General features: G+C 51.6%; 1 protein-coding gene across 4 annotated transcripts in view; it reads left to right on the forward strand.

Moving 5' to 3' along the window:
* The window catches only part of TMEM266 (transmembrane protein 266), a 249996-nt gene that overhangs the window by 65344 nt on the left and 156966 nt on the right, over positions 1–27686 (forward strand). For 3 of the 4 annotated variants that reach the window (XM_061558546.1, XM_061558549.1, XM_061558548.1), the window contains exons 4-6: positions 9236–9393; positions 13670–13743; positions 20184–20240. In XM_061558546.1, the coding sequence (XP_061414530.1) occupies positions 9236–9393; positions 13670–13743; positions 20184–20240 (289 nt within the window). The remainder of the gene's footprint in view (positions 1–9235; positions 9394–13669; positions 13744–20183; positions 20241–27686) is intronic. The other variant, XM_061558550.1, reaches the window with a different exon arrangement.

Genomic DNA, 27686 nt, shown 5'->3' on the forward strand with positions numbered 1-27686 from the left:
ATGAACAAAATGTTACGGGGCAATTTGGTTCAGAGCGACTCCGTTATTAAAGCTGCCATTGCACGTTAGGCTCCTGGGCAGGCAGTCGGCAATCCGCACAGAGGGCCCGCGCATCGTTACTCGAGGAGGGAGATGGTGGCGGGGGTGGTGGACGGAAGGGCGGTGTTCTCGTGAGAGGCTTACGTTGGGTGGGTGGTTGAGTGGTTAGTTGGGTGGGCGAATGAGTGGGTGGCGAGGTATGGAGATCTGGTTGCGATGGCGGTGATGGCAGAATCCCCGTAGCATCGCACAAGGGGGCATTGCAAAAGCCCGGCCAATGTTAAACGTGGCTGGCTGCTCAACGGAGCTGAGCGATGTCGTCTCTCACGCATTTTGCTCCGGCTCTCACTCCCGATGCATACCAAGAAAGGCAGTGACGCCCATTGCCTAATTGGACTCATTTGTGTATCAACAATTTGACTTGACTGTTAGAATTTAGCAGGGAGGAGGGGGGCTTAGCTCACTCCAACCCCCCCACCCCCCCATGCTATGGGGCTGGGAGGTGGCGGCGTCGGTGGGTGGCAAGGGTTGCGGGCGGGGGTGTGGGCGGAGAATTGAACAGACGCAATTGGCATTCTGAAGCCATCCTTCCTCGCTGCACTCCGCTGCCACTCAACGCCACCGCACCCGCTCCCCCATCTTCCCGCCCCCACCCATCCTCCCCCCCACCACCCCCCAACCACAACCCCCTTGTTTGCCACGCGTTCTTCCTGCTGGTCTAATTCCTCAAACAACAAGACAACACGGTAAATATTGATCCCTCCGTTTTGGCTTCATTTAGTCGCTGATGGAGGCAACATATACTAGTTTATCCTTTCGCTTTTTTTTCAAGGTTGTATACATAATAGGAATCGAGCCGATGCGTTATTGCCACAGTCATCATGCCACATTTTGCCGCGTTTGGCAAAATCCCGAACACTGTGGCCGCTAGCCTCGGAGCCATCGAGCGCGTCACTGGATGGACCGCATCCATCCAGTGACGCGCTGAGCTGCATTCGGTTCCGGTTGCCGAACGAATACATGATGAGGTCGTGCTCATTACACACAAAGTGATTGCCACAAATGAACCACGATACCTTGCTGATCTCGTCAAGGAGCATAAACCATCCCACGAACTCGGGTCATCCTCGCAGCAGCAGATTTTGGCTGGCCATTGAATAAAGATGGTCACTGTCTCTTCCGATATTAGCAAGCCGCTGGAACCATGCACTTTTCAATCTAGATTGAAAACGAATTTATTTTAGAACTTCTCTTTGTGTTTAGTTTGTTGTCCTTCTCCGATTAGCGTGGTTGCCAGTATAATAACCCCACGTGTCCTGCCTGTTGGGCCACCGTGCAAACCACCCGCACTGGCATTGAACGGTGCCAGTTGGAGCTCGCCGAAGAAAATGGAACAAAACTCCGAAGAGTGTGCAAAGGTAGCACAGAGAGATAAGTTCATCGGCGACGTCGAGTATCGCCTCCGAGTCTCCACCTAGTGGGAGGGGGGGGGGGGATAGAGATAAAGACAACACGTGGGAATTTACGCTGAGAAGCGTGAAGACGAACACGCGGACTACAGAGGATGCGCGCGAGTTGGACGACGACATCGTCTCGGGCATCGTGAACGCTGAGCCGGGCTCGGGCCAGGCGAGTTGCCGGGAAGGGGGTGGACGGCTGGCGGTCGGAAAATAACGACGGACCGACAACATGGGTCGGGGGGGGGGGGTCGCTAAGGAGATGGAACGGCGAAATCGGCCCGCGTGCAGGATTCTAGATGGGGTTTTTGCGCATCGTGGTACCGTGAGAGATGAAGTCGGCTTAGTGAGGCTTTCATCCATCTCTGGATAGATCATGGCTCATGCTGCTGCCGCTGATGGCAGTGCTCGGAAACAATCGGACAAAAAAGTGTCGGCGGACAAGGTAGTTTCACCCCCCGCTGTTGGGTGTGAAATACACCCCGCATATACGTCGACCGCACACGCGCACACATGGGCACGCGCACCAAAGACGCACACACATACACACGTGCACGCGCGCGCGCACAGACGCGGGTACTCAATTCTTTTCGCGCTCTAAGCGAGGGATTAATTGCAAGGCAAAAATTGTGCTTACACTCGGAAACCCAGGAGCGTTCTTAAAAAGGGGGGGGGGGTGGTGGGGGGTCCCCACTAATGGGGGAGCCCCCTAAGGCACCAGACGCGTGCGTGCGCGTCGTAATTTCTTGCCGATTCAGCAAATCTGACGGAGAATCGTCGTTCGGTTAATCCCCTCCTGTGCGTCACTCGGGGAGCCCCCCACTTAGAAACGCCCCCCCCAGCCCACCCCGGGTGACCATGTTTTTTTTTTGCTGAGATGGGAAGAGGCTTGGCCCCGCTTACACTGCGGAGAAGCAGATCCCTCCACCCGCACCACGGAGATGCAGATCCCTCCACCCGCACTGTGGAGATGCAGATTCCTCCACCCGCACCGCGGAGATGCAGATCCCTCCACCCGCACCGCGGAGATGCAGATCCCTCCACCCGCACCACGGAGATGCAGATCCCTCCACCCGCACCACAGAGATGCAGATCCCTCCACCCGCACCGCGGAGATGCAGATTCCTCCACCCGCACCGCGGAGATGCAGATCCCTCCACCCGCACCGTGGAGATGCAGATCCCTCCACCCGCACCGCGGAGATGCAGATCCCTCCACCCGCACCACAGAGATGCAGATCCCTCCACCCGCACCGCGGAGATGCAGATCCCTCCATCCACACCGCGGAGATGCAGATTCCTCCACCCGCACTGCGGAGATGCAGATCCCTCCACCCGCACCGCGGAGATGCAGATCACTCCACCCGCACCACGGAGATGCAGATCCCTCCACCCGCACCGCGGAGATGCAGATCCCTCCACCCGCACCGCGGAGATGCAGATCACTCCACCCGCACCACGGAGATGCAGATCACTCCACCCGCACCACGGAGATGCAGATCCCTCCACCCGCACCGCGGAGATGCAGATCCCTCCACCCGCACCGCGGAGATGCAGATCACTCCACCCGCACCACGGAGATGCAGATCACTCCACCCGCACCACGGAGATGCAGATCCCTCCACCCGCACCACGGAGATGCAGATCCCTCCACCCGCACCACGGAGATGCAGATCCCTCCACCCGCACCACGGAGATGCAGATTCCTCCACCCGCACCATGGAGATGCAGATCACTCCACCCGCACCACGGAAATGCAGATCCCTCCACCCGCACCACGGAGATGCAGATTTCTCCACCCGCACCATGGAGATGCAGATCACTCCACCCGCACCACGGAGATGCAGATCCCTCCACCCGCACCACGGAGATGCAGATTCCTCCACCCGCACCACGGAGATGCAGATCCCTCCACCCACACCGCGGAGATGCAGATCCCTCCACCCGCACCGCGGAGATGCAGATCCCTCCACCCGCACCACGGAGATGCAGATCCCTCCACCCGCACCACGGAGATGCAGATCCCTCCACCCGCACCGCGGAGATGCAGATCCCTCCACCCGCACCGCGGAGATGTAGATCCCTCCACCCGCACCACGGAGATGCAGATCCCTCCGTGAGACATCGCTCCAATCGCGCTTGCGTCGCACGAACCATCGCAAACTACAGCGTCTTTCAAGGAGGAGGGGGGTTAGTGCCAGGCTGTGGGGGCCCACTTATGTCCGCGTAGACGTTTTAAACATTGATGAAAAAGAATGAGGCGATCGTTAGGAATCAAATAATGAGCAAAGCCGAAAGTAAAAACGAGAGGCTTCTTTTCATTTTCTATAACAAAAACAAACAACAACCAGTAGAGAGACACGAAGAACAAGGGTTCCCCGAGTTCCAGGTGACGGGTGCAACAAGATGCAGCAGTCGAGTGGTCCCCAGCTATGAATGACGTGACACGGAGAAGCGTGAAGATGGAGAAAGAGAGAGAAAGGACGGAATCGGAGGAGGTAGACACGGAGACACCTGTCAAGAATTATATTGCAAGTGACGCAACGCAATCGTATTGCTGCAGTTGCTATAAACATCACTGACAATCTTCAAGTTGTCATCAACATCAATGACAATCTTCAAGTTGTCATAAACATCAGTGACAATCTTCTAACTGTCATCAACATCACTGACAATCTTCAAGTTGTCATCAACATCAATACCAATCTTCAAGTTGTCATCAACATCAATGACAATCTTCAAGTTGTCATCAACATCAATGACAATCTTCAAGTTGTCATCAACATCAATGACAATCTTCAAGTTGTCATCAACATCAATGATAATCTTCTAACTGTCATCAACATAACTGACAATCTTCTAACTGTCATCAACATCAATGACAATCTTCTAACTGTCATCAACATCAATGACAATCTTCAAGTTGTCAGCAACATCAATGACAATCTTCCAGTTGTCATCAACATTAATGATAATCTTCTAACTGTCATCAACATCAATGACAATCTTCAAGTTGTCATCAACATCAATGACAATCTTCTAACTGTCATCAACATCAATGACAATCTTCTTACTGTCATCAACATCAATGACAATCTTCAAGTTGTCATCAACATCAATGACAATCTTCTAACTGTCATCAACATCAATGACAATCTTCTAACTGTCATCAACATCAATGATAATCTTCAAGTTGTCATCAACATCAATGACAATCTTCTAACTGTCATCAACATCAATGACAATCTTCTAACTGTCATCAACATCAATGACAATCTTCAAGTTGTCATCAACATCAATGACAATCTTCTAACTGTCATCAACATCAATGACAATCTTCTGAATGTCATCAACATCAATGACAATCATCAAGTTGTCATCAACATCAATGACAATCTTCTCACTGTCATCAACATCACTGACAATCTTCGGGCAGTCATCTTCTCGTTGTCATATTGCAGCAGTCAGTGAAGTGATCACCGATGTCGTGCGCTCAATACTTTTCTTATTTGCATTTTTGTTTCATAAACAACAGCAACATTAGCATGTAGTACCGTGTCGTGGTTTATTATTTATTTTTGTATCACCTCAGCATCCCGTTTATTGGCGGCACGCGCCAGAGAGGTCTCGGATGAATAGTCCTCCGTACTCAATTTTAGTTTTTTTATTCCTGACCTTTTTGGCAAACAATGTCCTTTTTAATGTTCTGAAAAATTGGCATAGATCCCATCCGTGGCCGTTCGGCAGTGAAGTGATTTGTCGGAGGCCGCTGGAACGACAGCGTCGCCGCTGTCAGTGTGCGTGGCGAGGTGGGTGGGTGGTTAGGGGAGGGGCACGGGGGGGGCAGTAGATATTTGCAAGATTGGATGATTTGCAGTGTCGCGCTCTGCTCCGCTTGCTCGGCGCTGCCCTCAGGTTCGGTTTAATTCTCCGCATCCTCGTTTCTCGCCACGGCTGTCGACGAACGCTCCGATTAACCCGCCCGCTCGCCCGCCCGCTGCTCACTCCCGATCGACGAGCGCCTTGCTTAACAAACGCAAACACGCCTTAAAAAAGGGGAGAATTACAGCCGAGAGGAGCCCGCCGAGCCCTCTCGGCCGCGCAATCATTTCCCTCAGGGTTCAAAGTTCACCGCCCTCTATTTCATAGCTGCAGGGATAGAGAGCGGCCTGATCTGCTTTGGGGAGGGCTCGAGCACACCGCCACCACCGCCGCCGCCGCCGCTGCGCTCTCGTAATTAAGTGTCATCCCTCCGTCGGCCAGTGCCAGTGACGATGCCGGCGTCGTGCGGCGGTGGGGACGCGGTGCGTTTGGCCGAGAGACGGCGACGACGCGACCGCCATGTCGCTCGCTTCGCCGTTAAACTTCAGCCGCAACCGCCCCCCCCCAGACAATTTTTTTGTCGCGCACCTTTGGCAGAGGCACCCCCCCCCCTCCGCTCCCGCCCCCCCTTCGCCCCTCCGGCCACCCGGCCACGACCAACGCCACTGATGGATCAGCGATGTGCCCGCGCCAAGTGAAGATTGATCGTGTTTTCACGCCTAACGGCCCGCAAGCCAGGCCCACGCGTGCTCTTTCGGCGTATTTGTATTTACGTCATTCTGATTAAATCTTCCGCCGTCCGAGCACCGCTGCAAACCATTTTCCCTCTGATACGATAAACATTTTTATACGTGGCATATTTTCAGGGCGACTGCCTAATAAGCTTTGCTGTCAAGATTGCAACATAACTAAACCATAAATCACTTTGCATTCACAGGGCCGCATCACACAATTCTATTCTTGTAAGGGGGCTTAATTTTTTTTTACTCACGGCAAACACGAGGGGGATTAAAATAAACACGAACCGAGCGGTTTAAATAAGGCGTAAGCGAGTGAAGGGAAGTGCCCATTATCTCCGCGATGAATGCAATCATTTCCCACCCCGGTCTGGGCAATCGTAAAAACACGGATTGTTGGCAAAATTAATCGAGCACCCGATTAGATTGACCATCGCGTCGGCGGGTGTGTTGGGGGCAGAGCAAAGGGTGGACGCTTTGACCCGCGGCTCGCGGGATCAGAGCCACTGCGCTGGTTGGTCGGCGGGAGGGGCCCACGCGTGGGTGAGTCGCACACCCTTCACGTTGACACCAAGTACAAAGATCCCCCGTATAACCTGAACAGACAGTTGGGGCAAGTGCTGTTGGCGAGCATCTATGAATGCCGGCACGGCACAAAAGGGGGTGGTTGGCCAACGCCACGCCCGGCCGCCTTTGTCTCCCGCGTGGCTATGTTTACACTTCACACCAGGTACTCATTTGAAGCTGAGTCGACCTAGGGGAGGCCCAAGACCGGTTCAGATAATCGTCACTGGTGTTGGCTGTGAACCCGGTCCGCCGGATTTGTAGCGCAGCGTGCTAAATGGTACACTACCGCTCCCCACTTATACCTTCCACACACACACAGACAAACAAAAAACTGAAAAAAGCACAAGAATAACATATATTTTTTTATTTTATAGACGGGATCATGACCACGTATTTGGCTTTGTGATACTTTGATTCCTCGTTGGCAATATATCTTTTTTTTTCTGCATATGCTGTAAATTGGCCTTTTGTGCTCATGGCCAGCCTCCAACATTCCCTGGTGGCATCATTTGGCAGAGTTATAATTGCTGACTGTGGCTTAAATGCTGTTGGGGCTTCTTTTTTTTGTCCTCTTCTATTTTAATGTAAGAGTAAAATGCATTAAAATACAATTACAACTCGGATTTATGTAGCGCCTGAACGCACGAGCTTCCTGTGGACGGGCATTACACGGAAATGAATCTATTCATTGTTCCTTAATAAATTTCTCCCTGTTGCATTGCGATTCAATGAGATTCGCCACATTTTCACAATCCCCAGCCACCCGATGCTGTGGGGGGGGGGGGGTCACAAGGTAACACCTTGAAGAGTGCCGTCGTACTCCCGACGAGTTCTGGCAATCAAAGCAAATGAATGAACCACGGAGTGGCTCTCGTCGTCACTGCTGGCCTGAGCCAGTGGTGGAAATTACACATGGTGGAAATTACACATTTCTGTCCTGTTCCGTGCGGCAACCGCTTTTGACTCGCCACCAAGCGGTGCTAATTTTATCGACCCCCAGCGAGATGAGCCGCTGTTATTATTAGCACGACAAAGACGTTATAGGCAGGCATCGCGGAGGACACACATGGATCAGGGAACCTAGGGGAAGACCTCGGCGCAAAGGTGCGATGCTCTATAAGCGAAGAGCCTCCGGGTCAAACGTCAAAATGGGCCGTGGTTTCATAATCTAGCCGAAGGAAGCAAGTAACGTCGAGGAGTTGGTGGCGGCGGCGGTGGCAGCGTTGTTCGTATAACCTCGCGACCTTGGCCGTGACATTGAATGTTGCTCTCTTGACAGCGGTGAGGGCTGATGCAGGTTTGTCGGGAGGAGGAATCAGTCAGTCTTTGTGCTTTGTGTCACGACCAAGGTCAAACAGGTCACCGCAGTCAATGCCATCGATGACGCCACACCTGTCCATCCATCACCTCCAAGGTCTGCTCGTACACTTGCCCCATCACCGCCGCCGCCACCGCCACGTGGCCGTGAGTTGCTGTGCCGAGTATTTCTGAGTGATGCCTAGGGGAGGGGGAGGAGGTGGGGGGAGTTCGGCGGCGGTGGTTTCCTGGGATTTTATCTGCAGGATCGCGGAGATTCATGCTTCCTCTCCGCGCACTCACATTGACCACTGAATCAACCGCTGCACCCGGGGCCTGTCCCTCACACGCTGCTGCTCCAGAGGGGGGGGGGGGGGGGGGCATGGTGAGGGGCGCGGGTGGAGGGAGTTATTTCTGGTTTTGTAACTTCCTGGTGACTTTGTGCAGCTGCTGAAGAATTGCACTCGCGTTGACAACTTTGATGTCAGCATTGATTTGACTCCCTGTTTCTTTCCCCTCTGTGTTTTTCTTTAATTTTTTCTTCCTTTTCTCTCCATTCCTCTCTCTCTGTATTAACCCTTCCATAAAACATTCATGGTGTTTTCGCATTTGCTCTGAAATGGTTTGCTCGATGCCCGTGAATGAAAACATCGCATCCTCTTGTGTTTTGAAACAATCGCGCATGCTCGCCCGTGGTGTCAATTGTCATAAATATCCGGACTCTTTTCGGAGAGCTTCTGATATGTGTATTTCACCCTCCCACCATATGATACAATGTTTCTTCGTGACCAATAATACTCATTAAAAATCATCATAATTTTAATGATTGTTATTATTTTTATGTTCCCATTGTACTACCTTGTTCACCCTATTGTTATTGTTCCAATATTCCCATTGTTATACCTTGTGCATCCCATTGTTATTGTTCCAATATTCCCATTGTTCTACCTTGTGCATCCCATTGTTATTGTTCCAATATTCCCATTGTACTACCTTGTGCACCCCATTCTGCTCGTGACACCGATCACTCGACGCATTCCATCCTTCGATGGTCTTCATTCATTTTTTTTAAAACAACTTCGCATTTCCTCCAACCGTGGGGGGGGGGGGGTTCTCCCATCTCCTCTTGGTCTCCCGCGGCATCCGTGGCCACTCGATCGATCGCATGACCCATGACCTTTGCCACGACCCCCGCTACATGACCACCCCACCCCCACCAACCTCCACCCCCAACCCCTTACATGACCACCACCACCACCAACCGTCCAACCGTGACCCCCGTGACCCCCGTGACCCCCGTGACCCCTTCCACTCGAAGCCCCACGTGGCCCCGGCCCTGCTGTGGCCGACGAGGAGCCCAGCTCTGGCACATGATGCTCCTCAGCTACCGCCTCAACTGCTTCCTCGTGGCAGCGGTGGTTCTGGTAATTCTGCTGCTCACCTTCGAGCTCCTGATCGACGTTCGAATCCTGCAGTGTGAGTAACTCTCCCCCCCCCTTTTCCTACTGCCACTACCGCGACTGCCGCCACCACTTCCGCAACCTCCAGCGCACGTGCCACGGTGGAGGTGGCCAACCGCTCACTTAGCCAACACCCCCCCCCAAATCCCGGCCCGCACTTGGCAATGTTTGCAGAGTTACGATCCGGCGTAACGGGCTAGAGCAGAGATTCGGAGTGACCGTGTAGAGTTAGGATCCAGAGTAATGGGCGAAAGCGGTGATCCAGAGTGACCGTGCAGAATTACGATCCAGAGTCATGGACAGGCGCTCTTCCGCTGTGCCGCTCTGCAGAGATCTCTACGAGCGGACCGGGGTGGGTCGGGGGGTAAGGAGGAGATGGTTCCTGGCACGCGATTCATTGAGGAACCCCTAGACCCCGGATCCCGAATCATCAGCATTGATAGCCGGAACCTATCTCTGCCAATAGCCGCACCCCTGATATCTGCATCCCTCTCATCACTGCAATGGCGTCTTTTCTTCGAAACGCCCAAGAGATAGTAGTAGCTGACCAGATTAATCTCACACCACCCTGCTCCCCCCCCCCCCCCCCCGGAGGCACACAGTGTACGAGGGCCGTTCATTGCGATATTCCTGCCCGTTTGAATTCGTCTCCGACATAAAATTCAGAGTGAGCTTTTGCCTTTGCGATGTGCGTCGTCAAATGGTTTTCCATTTCGAGATTACATTCAGTTTGATCTCTCGCTCTCCGATGTGTGTGCGTGCCTACGTGCGTGGTGTGTGTGGCTGTGTATTTTTATGATGCAATGTTTTGTTGTTGTTATTATATACATTGTACGTGGCGCAAACCGGTCTCTTGACTTTCATCTTGGCTTTTCATCTTTTTCCCTCTGCGCCTCGACAGAAAGCGAAGGGGGGGGGGGGAGTGTTTGATTAGTCGCAGGCGAGGAACGGAGACCATTGTGAACGAACCGGCAGTGTGGAGAGAACCCTCCTGACTGACATACTAAGCAGCGGCACGCCAACGCAAACCACCTCCGTTAAAGGCTGCAGACTGACAGCGTGCATACGACGGAGTATTGCTGACCCAACGCGTAATGCAGTAGCAGCAGCAGCATGAGTAGCTGCAGAAGTGGCATCAGAAGAAGTAGCAGCAGCAGCGACAGCAACAGACAGCAGCAACAGTAGCCAACAGTAGCAGCAATAGCAGGGAAGTTAGCGGCAGCAGCGGCTGCAGTATCAGCGGCAGCAGTATTAGCTGCAGTGGCAGAAGTAGCATCAGAAACAGTCGCAACAGCAGTAGTAGCAGCAGCAAAGTAACGGCAACTGCAGATTAAGCTGAACGCACAGCAGCATCAGCAGTAACATCAGCAGTAGCATCAGCAGCAGCTCGTCCCCACTCTGTTGATGTTCACCAGGGGCCGTGGTCTATATCCAGCTCCCCAGATTTTGTTTTGTTTCGCCTTCTCCCCCTTCCCCTAACCCCCGCAAGCCACGACAACAAAATAAAAATAGACGTTTTTTTTTGTACAAAAATGCACAGCGCTAAATTACTTTTCCAGTGACAGGTATAAAAATGGCCTGGCCCAAAACACATCTCATGGCTTCATAGGGAAGGGGCCATAAAACATATCCATTCGTTCGGAAGTTCAATAGGAATGCTTCTCCAGCTCAGCCACACCAGTAAAAAATATATCTTCTAATCTTTGCCACCATCACTCGGTGACACGTAATCATTACTTTTGTGATTAAAAAAATCCAAGCGCCTTTTTTCATCTTCGTTAAATTGCTGATTAAATCGATGGTTGTCTCCAAAGAATGATAGTGACAGTGTAAACATAATAACAATACGTTTAATAATTTTTTTTTTTTTACAGCCCTTTGTTAATCCACTGCTGGACGAGAGGTTTCCCCATGCCGTGTCAGTCAAGGGGATTGTTTGAGCAGGCCTGGAATCAGCTCAAGATGTTACTCAACCTTGGCCGAGAATTGAACCCAGGCGGGCGGGTTCACAGCGCAGTGCGCGAGCCACCTTGCCAGGGACTTCTTAAGCTACGAACTGTGTTATTTTATGGCCTGGGTCAAAACAGATCTCATGGCTACTATACATTTCCACGTGACGAGCCACTTCGTTGAGCTAGCATTTGTGACAGCTAGGTAGCTTCCAAAGAGAGCTATATTGCTGAGTGGGCCTTATCTTGTAAAATAAAAATAGGTAATAGTTTTAATGTAACATCTAGCAAAAGGACGACAGCTATGGAGAGGCGTGGAGTGGCATCAACGGAATTGGCCATGATGAGCCCTCGACCTTAAATAAGTTGAATAATTGACCAGAAACCTAAGCTCTTCTCTCACAGCTTCTGGTTGTGATGGCAAAAAGTCGTTATTGGTGCAACAACAGCAGCAAAATGATATTCACGTTTACTGTTTGCCCCAATTGGGGTCCATTTATATGGAGCGGTCTTGCCAATAACGTGTGGCAATCCATTGTCATTTGTTTAACAAGCTTGACTCTGCTGATGAGACCCAGAAGGTTGAAACCAGTTCAGAATTCGCTTGCTTAAACACATGCTTCTTGATAGTATTGATAATGTGGGTCTCGAAAGCCAATAGGCTGTTTGACTAAACGGATTCTTAGATTGACACGCGGAGATGCAGAATGCTGTTTGTGCAATGGAGCTGCAAAGGTCACTTTGTCAACTCGGCCACATGTTGACGAGCCAAGAAGCCACATGGATTTTCTCCTCAAATGCGCATTTAGGCATTGTTGCTCCATTCCCCCGTTCAAAGCTTTGGCTGAGCCTGTGCTGGAAATTTCTCATTCCGATGACAGGGGCGAATATAACTGTTGACTTCCCTGACAAAGCGGTACCCATTTTATCAACACCACAGGCATGATGGGGCCGGGTCAACCCTCCGATCGCGAGCCGCTCACTCCGCCGCTGGCTGACCTGGCGGGATTTTTCTTTTGACGAGCGAAATTTCAATGGTTTTTCTTTTACTTTCGGTGCACATTCTTCGTAATGGATTTGGTCATTGCCACGTAAGCACCCGTGTGCACGTCACGTCCATCAAAGCTGCGTGTGCTCTTCTTCAATGCGGTAATGTACTCTCGCGCATTCTGCGCAAGAAGAGGCTAATTTGTGTCTCCATTCGTTAGCCTCATTACAACGCTTCTGTTGCATTTTTATGGATATTTTTTGTGGCTTAAAGACACGTCTGGCTCGTAATCATGTATTGCTGTGTATTATTTTTGTTCTTGTTGTTGTATGTTAGCCTCTTTATAACAATAATAATGCGTTGTACAGATTCGATCCTTACATGAGCTGCTGCTTGTGGCTCTGAATAATGTACGCATCGCTCTAAAATATATTTTAATGCACATTATTAAACTATTAAAGGAATGTGACCTGCGGCATTGAGGCTACGATAAGTGCATTGTATATACAGTATATATATAACATTCTGTCTGCATATCGGGCTCAAATCGGGTCACCTGCCCACGCTTAAACAAGATTCTCAGGTGTAGCGAGTCTCCATTATCAGCTCAGTCACCAATGGGCACGCAAAAAGCAAAATCCCCACATTTTTAAAGGTAACAAAAACATTACGTCGTCAGCATATCTATCATTTTGCGATGGCAATGTTTCTACGCGTACACATGCAATGTACATGCGAAGAAATTACTTGTCCACGTGGATTTACGGTGAAGCCAGACAGCGCGATAACTTTATTATTTTCTAAGGCTGGCTGAATCGTCCGAGCGGTTTGTGATCAGGATGATGGGGATACAATGGACTTGTTAATGTGCATGAATTAATCATTCATTAGAAATCTGGCTCCAATCACAGACGGAAGAACAATACACTTTGATGACAAGTACTCAGGGTATAATAAACAAGTGCCTATGTCGCGTTTTTTGGAAGAGATACATTTATTGAAGTGACCATCACATTTTGCTTCGTGATGTCAACTTCTGTGGGGCAGAGGGGAAGCCCTTCTCGTCCTCCTCCTTCTACGACTTCAACAAACGATCTCACTCTGCTCACCCGGAAAAATTCCCAAAGAACGTTTGCCACAGCTCGCGACCAAAAGTCTGACCGCACAAAACCCTTGCGTGTGTTGAACTTCTTTCGCACCGTACGTCGAGCACAACCGCGCCAATCGGATCTAAATAAGAATTTTGAAAAAGTCGGGTTGTACCACGTGTCGTTCGGCATCTGTTCTCTTCCAAGACCTCCTGCGCCCCCACCCCCCATCTCACCTTACTCCTCTCCCCTCTTCCCTCCCCGCAGTCAGAAATGCCGTCGACACCGCGGCAGTGATGCACTGGATCAGCTTTCTCATCCTCACCGTCTTCTTCGTGGAGGTAAACGCGCAGAATGACGAATGCCACCGTCCCTTCCTCCATCCCCCCCCCTCCACTGCCCCCCCCCTCATCCCACCACCACCGTCCCCTCGTCGACAACGACGACCCCCCGCACGAGCGATCCTCCGGCTCCCCCTCTATCTTCCGCGCAGCCGATAACCATCGGGAGACGGACATGGGAACAGGTGTCTGATGGGGGGGGGGGGGGGGGGAGCCCGATTCGGCGTCGCGTTGGACCGCGCGGCACAGACTGATATCCCCTGCACCTAGGTATCTCGCTCCGGGCGAGATAGCGTCGCAGCCGACAGTCGCCGTCCCCCAACCCCACCGCTCTCTCTCTCTCTCTGTCTCTTTATTTTTGCGACAACGTTGCACTTTATCTCGCGCAGAGCAGCCGCGCCGTTTGACGGAGTGGGGCAAGTTTTTTTTTTTGGGGGGGGGTTGTTCTTTCCCTGCAGTTTTGCTCAGCCAGCAGTGCTCTCGTTAGACCTCGGACGCATCGCTGACGCCTTTCGGCGGTAGATCACTTTCAAGCCTTTTCCACGAGCTATTGAATATCCCTTCGAATGAGTCATTATAAATACATGTTTTTTTTTTATTAAGGGCTGTGTGAGTTTCAAAGCGGCACGTGTTAAAAACGACTTGGACCTGCCGGTGAGGCTGGTGATAATGATGGAGCTGCTGAAGGTTTGTGTAAGACGGGGGGGGGGGGGGGGGGGGGGATTTTTGTTCGTCTTTAATGGCTAATTAAAATGAAGGGCTTGCTGGGTGCTGCACTCCTCGGCATGGTAAGCGCGGTTGGGAAACCTCCCATTGCGGAGTTGCAAGAGAGGTGCCATCCAGGACTGGGCGCGCTCCAAAAGATCTCGCCCCGGGCTCTCGGTGTTGTTCGCAACTTAGCGCGGGATAATGAACGCAGACCTTTGTCGATCCCGTGGCGGGATTGCGGCCCTCCCCAGAGCCATGTTGATCATAGGATGGTGTTTGACCATACTTCGCCACTCTGCGGAGTGCAGTGCTGGCGAAGACCCATGCGGATGGCACTCGCCTCTTAATGTTAGCCGTGGCAGGGGAATCCCACTCTGGCTACTGGGTCCGTAGAGTGGCGTGCTAACCGCCGTGCCGTCGCTTCCCCAGCTGCCGTCCGTCTGCCTGCAGCTCTGGTTGCGCGTGCGACGATCCGTGTCATCGTTCACGTCGCTAAAGAGCGCCGCTGATGTCAATGTGCGTAATTACCATCACATTTTTAACGATGCGAAGAACGTTTATGAATCTGTGCGCATTTCACCTGCCATAGTGAATTGATGAACGCGGACTCTCTGACTTAAGGGTCATGGAATGAGAGCCGACATTAGGCGCAAGGAAGCGTGGAGAGGCGCAATCTGTAAATGACAGTGAGACGGGACGAGGAGAGGCACGAATCAGAGGACCCTGACAAGTTGGAGACATCATATGGACTGGTAACAAAGAGTCGGAGGGCTTGGGTCATGACCTATTGCTCGCGAGGACGACGACCCGTGCACTAATCTGGCGGTGACGGCACGGCAGTCAAAAATGAGGGGAACACATCCTAGAGAACGGCGGCCCCCCTGTGGAGATGGAGCGATGAGATCAGATTGTGTGAGACAGCGAGATGGGTTGAGGCAGCGCAGGACCGGGGGATGGTTAAGGCGCTGGGAGGCTTTCACCCCGGAGTGGGTGGGATATGGGGGAAAGTTGTACGTGCGAAACTAATCGCTTGGTCGGTGTACATCAAGAGACGCAAGGGTTGAAGGAAAACGTCAAACAGTAGAGTTATGCAAATACATGACTAGCTTTTTAACTAAAACAAATACTTTTTTATAGAAGCATCCTGACCACAAAAAATAGCTCAACTAAGTGGTTTATCACGTGAACATTTATAGCAGCCAAACACTCTAAACGCGCATTGATTCTAAATGTTGAGAGACCCGTGAGAAAACTTCCACGCGACTACGGGGATAGAGACACACGAACTCCAAATGTACAGCAGGCGTCAGGATCTGGGTGAAACCCACAACCTCCTCCATACCAGGCGAGGTAGTTAACATCTCGTCATCGTGGCGCCTCTGGGTATCACTGCCTGCCACTTCCTGCTCCCTTGTGGCTGCACGTTGATGACATCACACCACGTATTAAAGGTCCAGGACTGGAGGACATCTTCACAATTCTGGCAGCTGCCTGATGGTGCTGGTTGTATAAGCGAAATGTCGCATTGCATTGCTAAATGTTGTGAGCTCGCTCTCCAACGTAACACCGGTTGTGCTGCTGATGCAGTAATACATTGGCCATGTTTGTTCATCACGTGGCAGCTTTATTAGTTAGCCGTGTCGGGTGGTGAAGGGTTTACAACACAGTTTACTCACCCAATCTGACCCCCAAAAAAGTCTATTGTAAATCCTAAATTATCTTCATATATGTATGTATATTTAACTTCTTTCGCACCGCACATAGTCAAACGTGCCCATCAGAGGTGCAGGTTATTTATAGTTAGAAGTTGAGATCCCATTGCGACGAAGTGTCTCTCTTTCAAGGTAGACCTGTGTAAAAGAAAATAGTAAGGCTCGCATTTTAATAGTAAATCATTCTAACGTACGTGTTTCACCCGGCGCAGTGGTTAACGCACTGTGCGATGAACCCAGCAAGTTTTATGTTCGGCCGATCCTGGGCGCACACCTTTACCAACCCACAATGCCCAGCGTGGCGAGGCATGGCAGAACAATAATCATAATAATAATTTACATTTTGTAAGGCGCATTTCTTCCGTAGATCCCAATGCGCCAAATTATGTTTTATTATCTAGAAAAGTTTCAGCGAGTATCATTGTGTGTTTACCACAGGGATTCTGCACTAAAATGTTCAACCGATGCATCATCGAGTGTATTGGGTGTGGGAGGAGACCCAGAGAAAAATACCCTCGCGTATGAAGAGATACCACTCACAAAATCCATACAAATAGGTCGGCACCTCATGTCCCATTCTGCCAGCTGCCAGCGACTTCGTAGCCCAGCAGGCGGGGATGATCATCACGCACGTAACGATCTCAGCATGATCCGCCAACCCTGCCTCAAAAGCCCACTCCTTAAAAAAAGATAATGCACGTGACACTACGTGCGATTAATGTGCGGTAGTGTAGCGGTTAGCGCGCTGCGCTATGAACCCGGCGACACGAGTTCGATTCCCGCTCACGGCCAACACCAGTGACGATTATCTGAACCGGTCCCGGGCCTCCCCTAGGTCAACTCAGCCTCAAATGAGTACCTGGTGCGGTGTGTAAACATCGCCACTAGGGAGACAAAGGCGGTCGGGCGTGGTGCTGGCCACCCACCCCCTCGTGTACCGTTCCGGCCTTCATAGGTGCTCGCTAACAGCACTTGCCCCTACAGTCTGTTAAGGCTATACAGGGGATCTTTGTCTTTGTCTTTGATTAATGTGCTGCATTTTAATTTCCATGCCAACTTCGGTACAGCTTAGGATTCGAGAACGCACATCGCAGCAAATTAAACAGCGTTCGTCATCGTCCTCCTGAGTCGTGATCTATCCACTGCGGGACGAAGCCGCGAGCCGTCACCGTCTCTCACGTTTATCCGCGAAGAGACGACGCACCTCGCTCCTCCCGCAACCCCCACGTCGATCTCATCGCCGTTGGGCGCGTTTCACCCCCTTCGGCCGCCACACCTCGGCCACCGTCGATCTCCGGGAAACCGATAAAGCATTCCGCGGGATCGCCGATAGAGCATCTCTAAGAAAAGCTGTCTCGGGTGTGGACCAATCAACTTCAAGGACAGTGCATATCATTATCATCATCAGAGTTGTTTCTTTTTGTTTGCATTTTGACTGCTTGTGTTGTGGTCATTGCAAACATGATGCCTTGTATAAAGGTGTCAGTTTTTGTACCAGTTGAAAGGGGAAAAACCTATTACTATAGAGCATTTCGTGTTTTGCTCTGGGATCGCGAGCGTCCCTCGGTCGATCCCGCCCGCTGGAGCGCCCTGGGGTTTTTTGCGCACCGTCCCCTCCAAAATGTGAGCGAGCCGCGGCTTCGGCTTTGCAAGGAAAGGCACGCGGTGCCTCCAAGTGCGACGCGGCTTGAATGACAAATGATTTTTTTTGCTCCTCCTCCTCCTCCTCCCCTTCCTCCTCCTCCTCCTCCTCCACCGCTTGAAATGTTACGGCTGGGATCTCGTGGGTGGGGGTAGACGGCAGGGGAGGTCACAAGCCGTGACTCCTGGCAACTGCGCTGGCAGTGTTTTAGCATTGCTCCTTCGCTCGCTCCGATTCTCATGGTTGGGCTGCCCGCCTACCAGTAAAATAGCCCTCCCCGTGGCAAGCGAGATTGCGATCGTGGGGGCTCACGTCTCTCAAAGGCCGCCGCCGCCGCCGCTCACGGGGAGCCTTCGACCGTCCGCCGCTGTGTCGTTAATAATCGAGCGGTGAAAATAAAACAGGGGTCATCATCATAATAATAATCACGACGACAAGCGGATTTTTTAAAAAAAATGTAAGACTATCGTGCTGATTAGATGTATTATAGCCGGGGATTTTTAAAAATGCTTACGTAAAAATTACGTGAGTTTATGATAGTTATAATGCGTTGATTGATGAATGCATAGGAAAAGAAAAATATTATTAAAGCATAATTTTTGTAAAATAAATACGTCCAGCCTAGTAGTGCAATAGTGGAGTAATTGACCCACAATCTCAGTTGGGGGTCGACTCAGCCCATCATCCCTCCGGGGTTGATACAATAAGTACCAATGTGTGGAGATGCCAGCAGTAGCTGTCTTATGGATAAACTTGCCTCCGACCATAGGAATGTGGAATTTTCACCACAGGCTCAGGAGATGAGTGCTGTTCCATGCGCATTTGAGTAGGCAACTACTTTGCCTTGTTAATTAACGCTTTCCAAGGGCCTTTATGTCTCTCTCTGTCTCCCTGTAACATGGTGACATGATCACTCGAATAAACACTGCTACAACATTAATTCAACTTTAGCGTAAAGGTGCGTTGCCGAAGACAAAACGAGCGCCAAAAAGTTCTATCCTCTGCCAATTATTTCAGGATACAAACGCACGTGGGAAAGCGCTGCATAAGCCACGGGCGCGCGCGCTTTTTATTAATCTTGTTGTTGTTGTAACTACACTGACATCCATGTGCAAATCACGACGGTTCCATCCGCAAGCAGAAGCGCATTGCTAATTTAAGCACGACGAGCCCACCCGCTCCAAGCGGCAGACAACGACGTGAGCGCGCCACGGCCTGCGGGCCGGTGAGATTAAAGCGAAGCGAGACACCTCCGCACCGCAGGTGCATCCTGCACGCGCAGGTGCAATTGTGCGCATGCACGCGCATGCACGCGCGCGCGCGCGGCCCCCGTGCGCGTGCGCGTGTGCAGTCGCCGTTAAAATCGGTCGTCCGCTAATGAAGGCTTTGTTTTTGAAGCTGTTGCCGTGGTGCAATAATTATAACAATGAATAAATGAATGCGAATAAATTGAAATCGAGGGGGATAACTAAACTATTCACCCTACCCACCACCTTCCACAGCGATTCGATGTCTTTTCAAAAATGTCAGCATCGGGAATCGGTTTTACGAATTCGATTTTATTGTTTTTAACACACGTGGTGATGTAGCAGCCACTTACGGCTGCAAATGTAAAAAAAAACATGTTATATGCAATGTACATACGAATCTCATTCCGTCGATTTTTACACAAGCGACCCTGATCGATGTTAATCGATGAACCCATACATCATAACACCTCGAATATTATTTCTACGATGCCAATTCAGTATATTACACCTCAGGGGTTATTGTATGAGTACCAATTTGTATGTAGCAAACAGCGGTTATCATGTAGAAATACCGGCTCCTGTCATGGCAATGTGGAATTGCCACCCACAGGCTCACGGCTGCCACTGGATATGACCACTGTCCCATTACTCAATTGAGCTGGAAGATTCGTTGCCGCTTGATTCTGAATGTCGATGGTCGTGTCAGCTCGCGATGATGACACAGGTGATGATACATGTGTACGATGGTGACGTATGTTGTACGCGTGTTGCTGAACTTTCGCGCCGTACGTAGCCAACCGTGCAGATCGGACATGTGGGCTGATGAAGACTCGATGATTGTCGCGATCATGCCAGTGACTAAAATGCATCTGAATGCACCCACACAGGGCTTCATTTCTCATCGAACATTGTATGGAGCCCTACCCCCCCAAACCCCCCTGGACTGCACATCTGGGCAATTATTTTCCAGGACTTAGCCCCGGACATTAACCGCTGCCTTTACACCCCCCCCAAATCACCCCTCTCACCCCCACAACACCCCCCCCCCCCTCCCAAACTCTCGTCCACTGCTCGCGTTGCGGACCCTCTCGCTAACTTCCATCCCTCCTCCCGTCTCTGCCTTTGCAGAGCATCTGCAGAATCATCGTCATCGGCCTGGGGGACTACATCGAGAACAAGTTGGAGGTAAGGCGCCCCGAGCCCCCTCGCCGCTTCCCCGACCCCTCCGTGGTGCTGTCTCCGCCGTCACGCCCGTGCGTTCACGAGCAACACCGCGGTTGTGAACGCCGATCAGCCGGTCGCGTGCGCAGCCGCTGTCCATTGCGTCGTCGCAGTCGTAACTTTGACGTCGTTATTGGCTCCGACTTATGGATGCGTTTCTGCCGGGAGGGTTTTGGGGGGGGTGTTTGTTCTGTTCCGGTTTTTTTTTCGACGCGCGGAAAAATGGAATCTCGCGATAATTAGGCGCGCGCTTCGTATTTTTTTCTTCCTGTAACAGCTTTGCGTGCCGTGTTTTTGCCCGAGACTCGCGCCGCGATATTTTATTTTACGGCCTCGTCCGAATTTACGACATCATTACCTCCTTGCTCAGCGGCCGATCGCGAATAATGATTTGGACAGATGCATTTTTCTGTTTGTTTCCCCTTTGCCGCTGTGCTGTATTTTGTGAGCGCTGACAATGAAACGGGCACTCGAATTTCAATACATTTTTTGATTTCATAGTCTGCATTTCTCGAACTAGAGATGGCCATCATGCAGCAGCGGATTGAACATGGCTGTTGCCGCTGCTAATTATGATGATAATTTTTCAAACGTCGAGCGAGTTTGCCCCGCTGAATAAGGCGACACTCTCCTGTCAGATGACATTTTAAAGTTGCTGATTTTTTAGTTCAAATTAAAGACGACTATAAAGGCAAAAGTGCAGTCGCTGAAAACTGCTCGCTCGCGTCACTGCTGACAGATAGAGGCGCCTCCACCAGAGGGAGCCCTGGAAACCTTCTCTAGAGTTTATTTTGGGGTGTGGGGTGTGGGGAGAGGACCCGGACATCTTGGGCGAGGTGGGAGCAACCCACACCCATGCGCCCACCACACACCGAGCGCCCGACCAATCGACGCACAACGACTCGGGGCATTCGGAATCTTGCCCCCTGGTGGTGTTTCAGCTGCCGCGCCGGGGGAGATCGAACCCCCCCACCACTCCCCTCCCCGCGGCGACGCGACGAACGCCACCGTGCGTGAATGTCGAAAAGCAAAGAAAGGGGGAGCGAGCGACGCGAACGCGTCTCTCTCCTCGTGCGGGAGAGCGGCGCGCTTGGATTTTACGCGACAGAAACTCGATCGGACAGAAAATAGGCGGTGGCGAATTGTTGAGGCTTGGTGGGGGCGGGGGGAGTGGAGGGGGTGGGTGGGGGCGGGGGGAGTGGAGGGGGGTGGGTGGGGGCGGGGGGAGTGGAGGGTGGAGGGGGTGGGTTGAGGGGTGGAGGGGTGGAGGGGGTGGCTGGGGGGTGGAGGGAGGTAGGTTGGGGGGGTAGGTTGGGGGATGGAGGGGGGGTGGAGGGGGGGTTGGGGGATGTGGAGGGGGATGGATGGGGTGGGTGGGGGGGGGTGGAGGGGGGTGGGTTGGGGGGTAGAGGGGGATGGAGGGGGGGGCCTTCTGGTGCCCCCTCACGCGCTGCGGCCGCCGCTCCGCCGCCCACGCGCCGGGCCGCCTGCGTGAGCGGAATACTCCGCTCGTCGCCATGGAAACCGCGTACTTTTTTCTTCTTCTTCCTCCTCCTCCTCTCCTTCCCATCCTTCCTTCCTTCAACCCCCCCCCCCTCTTCGCCCTCCCCGCTCCCCCGCGGCCCCTTCCGCCCAACAATCGCCGCGTCGAGGAGCCGCAAGCAATCAGGCGGGGAAATGACGCAAATAAATTGGCATTTCTCACCGCACGTTGGGATTCTTTCATTCGCGGAGCGACGCTCCTGCCCCGCATCCCCTCGCCGCCGCGCGTCTCCAAGAACCGGACGGCGTGAAGCGCCGCCCGACGAGACGAAAACGAGGGGGGCTGGAGGGATGGGGGGCTGGGGTGGGGGCTGGCCGTGGTGGTGGGGAGGGGGTGTGGACGTCTTTTCTTTCTTTTCGTTCGCCCGGTGTGTCCGCGACGCGTTATAGCAGGCGGACATCTCCCCCCACCTCCCCCCACCTCCTCCCACCTCCTCGTGGCAGTCGCTGCCCCCCGCAGCCGCTGCCGCGTGCAGGGCAGTCGCTCTGCGTGGCGGTGGAAGCGCCGCCAATGCGTCGCAATGTATCACCATCAGCACCGTCATCACCATCATCATCACCATCATTATCACCATCATCATCACCACCATCATCACCACCATCATCATCACCGTCATCACCGTCATCACCATCATCACCATCATCATCACCACCATCATCATCACCATCATTACCATCATCATCACCACCATCATCACCATCATCATCACCATCATCATCACCACCATCATCACCATCCCCATCATCACCATCATCACCTTCATCACCTTCATCACCATCATTACCATCATCACCACCACCATCATCACCACCATCATCACTATCATCATCATCATCACCACCACCATCATCGTCATCATCACCACCATCTTTACCGTCATCATCGTCATCATCGTCGTCGTCCGTTCGCTTTCACAAAACTTTCGCCGAGGCGCGCCGCGAGGTCCAACCACGGCCTGTGTCGTAATCCGTTGCCGTGATTGATTCATCGATCCGAGAGTTCCTTTACCAATGACCTGACCTAGGCGAGGGCCCCTCTCTCGTCGTCGCACGGATTGTGGGAGATTGGCAGCAGCCTTTAGTAGGGTGGGGGGGGTCTTCATCCAGCAGTGGATGGACCATGGCTGATGATAATGATGATCAGGGCCTACTGAACATTGAAGAACATTGAAACGGCAAGTCTCTTTTTTTAAAAGAGAGATCTGGGTAACTTATGATGGGGGGGGGGGGGGTGTGAGGAAGGGAGATGAGGGGGGTGGGGTGCGCGTAAAACAAAAGCAGCGGTGCAAGATTTGACAAAGGAATAAATTTGTGCAACTCAAAAGCGGTGACATGAATCACGAAAAAGAAAAAATAAATCAGATTTAGTGCGCGGAGGAGCGGAGAAAAATGCGGTGACGGCGTTGAGTTTTACGGCGGCATCAGACGAGGAGCTGCAGCAGAGACGATGTGCAGCAGCAGCAGCAGCAGCTGCAGCAGCAGCAGCAGCAGAGACGAGCATCAGCAAGCAGCAGCAGAGACGAGCATCAGCAAGCAGCAGCAGCAGCAGAGACGAGCATCAGCAAGCTGCAGCAGCAGCAGCAGAGACGAGCATCAGCAAGCAGCAGCAGCAGAGACGAGCATCAGCAAGCTGCAGCAGCAGCAGCAGAGACGAGCATCAGCAAGCTGCAGCAGCAGAGACGAGCATCAGCAAGCTGCAGCAGCAGCAGCAGAAACGAGCATCAGCAAGCAGCAGCAGCAGCAGAGACGAGCATCAGCAAGCAGCAGCAGAGGCGAGCATCAACAAGCAGCAGCAGCAGAGACGAGCATCAGCAAGCTGCAGCAGCAGCAGAGACGAGCATCAGCAAGCTGCAGCAGAGACGAGCATCAGCAAGCTGCAGCAGCAGAGACGAGCATCAGCAAGCAGCTCCCTCCCGTCGCGGGCCGCGGGTCGGGCTCGTAAACTTAAACGTTACACGGATCAGAGACAACACAATGAGCAATTTAATCATAATTATATAAAAAAGAACACATAACCTATTGCAATAACTTACAGGAAAGTAAGAACGAGATGATTGATATTTGTCCAGGGAGGAGGCAAGGTGGTGGAATGAGCTGTGATCGTGGATATCCGATTTACATTCCCGGTCACGGCTCACGCAGGTGGTGAACGATCGTCCCTGGCCCCTTCATCAACATGCGCTGAGCAGCGCAGTGAAGTATCGTCAAATAATGCCCTTGATCAACACGATGCTGAGAGGCCGACATTCAGCGGTGAATCTACAAGGGGCTGAGCGTGATTTCAATATGGCAAGGAAAGCCATACGGAGTGTTGAGACTAATTTTCAGGATGGATTTGGCAATTTCTGCATTCATATGTTTGACCAATTCTCATTAATGAGTGTTACGTAGAGATGTATTTTGAGCTTCTTTCGCACCGTACGTAGCCAATTGTGCTAATCGGAGGTGCCAGAGCACCTGGGGAAAGTCCACTTAAAACTTTGCACTGAATGAATGATGAATGATAATGATTGAATGATGAAACCATATATTTTCTGTACACCCATCTCCTGGACACCTCTCAGCCTGAGCACACATCTGCAGGATCCACCAATCCTTGCCTCCGTAGCACCGGACCGCCGGCGGTCACCCGGAAGTTAATCCGGGTGACCGATTTTGGTTCTTAAACTCGGAGCCCAAGGAGGCGCGGCACAAACCGTGAGATTCGGAGCGAGCGGAGGAGCGATGCTGGCCTTTGTTGGCCACAATAAAAAACAAAACCACAGTTGACTCGGTGGAAACAGTTGCATTCATCCGAGTTGTCACAAGATAGGGCCTGCCTAATTAAAAATATATTTAGCAAATTTTTTTCACACAAAAATGGAACAGCCACACTTGAGAAAATAACAAACACATTTTAAAATGGAGTCAGATACGGTGACATGGCGACACGCTTTCGATAAAACTATTACTGGCGATAGCAGAAGATGTTATCACCGCATCACCGATTAGCATGGTCGGCTACGTAAATCGGGAAAGAAGCTCAACATACACACATGGTGGTCTGACAATTGCACGAGAGTACTCAAGGCGTCAACATAAATGGACAAAATATTCACCGTCTCATATTTGCTGATGCCATAGAAATTGAATAAGTAATGTCTGGCAAATTTCGCTCAACGATTGGAGAGAACCGTGGGAGAGACGCAATCGGAATCACAGGGAAGGTGGACCTGGAGGGGGACAAAAAAGACGAGAAATAAAGAACGAGTCTGAAAAAATGTACTTGGTAATACAAACTGATAAACCGGTGTGAACATTTACACAGAGTGCATATAAACTTTAATTTTGTTTAACCGGTTGAGAACCCAAGAGACCAGCATAGTCTCACTCGCAAGAGTGACCGTCTGACCTGCGGTGACACGCATCGGAGCCATGGACGTTGGCTAGAGTAAACTGGAACAAATGCTGGAAGAGTACGGAAATAAGCGTGGGGTGTTTCACGTCTGGAATTGCACTGAGTTATAAAATAAGAACACAGTAGACCAGGGAACAAAGGCCAGTCTCAGAGACATCACATTGACTCTAAAGAAATGTAAGCGGGTCTGTTGTCCTTCACCGGCACCTCCAATTAGCACGGTTGGCTACGTACGGTGTGAAAGAAGTTCAACATACGTAGCATACATAGGCGTCACTGCAAGGGACGACGGTATCCGGTGGTCGAGACTAACGATGGAGTGGCAGCCAAAGTAGGGATCGCTCCCAAGGGGACATCCACCACAGAGCTGGAGATCAGCCGATGTGCAGGAGCTGGACGGATTGGTACATCGCAGGAGAATCAGAGATGCCGGCGACGGCTTAAGGAGGCCTTCTCCTAGCAAGTGATGTCATCGTGGCCGATGAAGACGATTGACGATGATGATTTTCTTGGAGACACCAGTCGACGCAGAAGGCGCCAATACAGCAGCAACCTTGCGGAGCCATGTGGGCCCCGGTGATGTTCGAATGATGAGTGAATTGCCTTGAGGAATAGACTAATTTCATTAAGAAATGTCAGCACATTTTTTTTCCTCTGCTCACAGTTTTTCCCAAGTTGACGGCAAACCTGTTTACATAAAGCTGCACGCCGATCGTCTGTGTTTTTTTTTAAATCTCCCTTCATTTTCTTTTCGCATCGAGAGATTCATTCGATGCCCCGGAGTTAGTGCGAGCGACGACGGCTCAGGCGAGCACGCACGCGATGACACACGTGCGTTCCGGGGACGACCGCGAACGCCGCCTCTCGGCTCATAGGCCTCGCGTCTCGCTGTCGGTGTCGCCGCAGAAAAAAAAAAGACCCGGCCGGGGTTTCGCTCTGCGATCGCCCGCCCCTTCGGAGAGCCGTGGCGCTAATAGACTTTAACGAAACAATAATGACGGCCGAGCTACTGGCCGGCACCTGTGGGACGCGAGAGCGAGCCGTCCCGTTCTCTGGGACGAGCGTTTTAATTCGGTTTTTTTTTTTGGGGGGGGCGGGTGGGGTGGCTCGCTGATTAAACCCAGCGCGGACCGTTCGCTACGCAGCCAGTGTTTCCCCATGCCCCTACCCCCGTGTCCCGAGCAGGAGATGAAATATGACCTTCGCTCGGCTATTTGTTATTGTGCATTTCAAAAATGAAGACAAGGGTAAATAATTTGCCGGTTTTGTGCTGTCTCCTCCTCACCACTCTGTGATTTATGATTCTGGGGATTTGCATTCCCACAGCTAGTTACGGCGCTGTGGCACCGTGCCAAAGCCTACCTCTTGCTTTGCCCGGTTACTTATTTATCACCTCCGACATGGCCCAGCTTAAAGGGCCGTCTTCCCCGTTCGCCTGCATTTTCTGCACGGCCAATGTCTGCAGTGCGTGCACGCTCACGTTTTTTTCCGCTACGGAAAGCCGCCAATTCCATGGTCACCCGTTTCTAGGCCGCGTCTGATGTTCTCTAATTTGACGGTTACTTTTCGCTCGGTTCGCTTGGCGCGTTGCCGTGGCGAGATATTAACTCCCTCGCCTTGTATGCAGGAGGTCGTGGGTTCGATCCCGACCCTGACGCCTGTATATTTGCAGTTTGCATGTTCCCCCCGTGGTCGCATAGATGCTTTTCCGGGTCCTCCGGTTTTAAACTCCACATTTAGAAACATGCGTTTTTGGCTGAAATTGCCACGTGATAAGCCACTTCGTTGAGCTACCATTTGAGGCCAGGTCACTTTTGATAAAGAGCTACATAGCTCGGTGGGCCTTACCTGGGAAAATACAATTATTTTTTTAGTTTTTGACTGACGAGGTGGGCAGCAGATGGCATTGCAGTGAATGTCATCGTTGTACTGTACTTGAAAGATACAATGTCTATGCTCCCCACCTTCATCAACGCGTACTCACTAGCATGGCGAAGTCTTGCCACAACAATAGAGAAGCCCCGTGATCTGCACAGCGCATGGAGGCCCTCATCCAGCAGTGGGTTGACAAACATAAAATATTTATAATTGTCATTATTGCTATACTGTAGCGCACTTATTTTGGTAGACTGCCTGCAGGCTATTGAATTACAGAAAATCTTAGCACATCATCCCACTGAGGTTGATAAAATGAGCACCGCTTTGTGGGAAGTTAGCAGTGGCTGTCGTACGCAGTGTAGTCCTCGTCAAAGAAATGTGGAATTTACACCACGAGCACAGGACCTCCAATGGAGATGATTCCAGGCCCTTGCTTGTTACTCTCAATCTAGATCATTCCCCAAAAAAGTGATTGCTCATTTCTGCACAATTCACAAATTGTCACAAAGTACCAAATACAAATTTCAATTTAGGTCAGAAATGCAGAACAGTCAGTACGTGTGATTGCCATACTAAACATTTGCATTCCTTGA

Source organism: Lethenteron reissneri, chromosome 24 (assembly GCF_015708825.2).
Source record: "Lethenteron reissneri isolate LAM-NWPU_2019-01 chromosome 24, ASM1570882v1, whole genome shotgun sequence".
NCBI lineage: Eukaryota > Metazoa > Chordata > Hyperoartia > Petromyzontiformes > Petromyzontidae > Lethenteron > Lethenteron reissneri.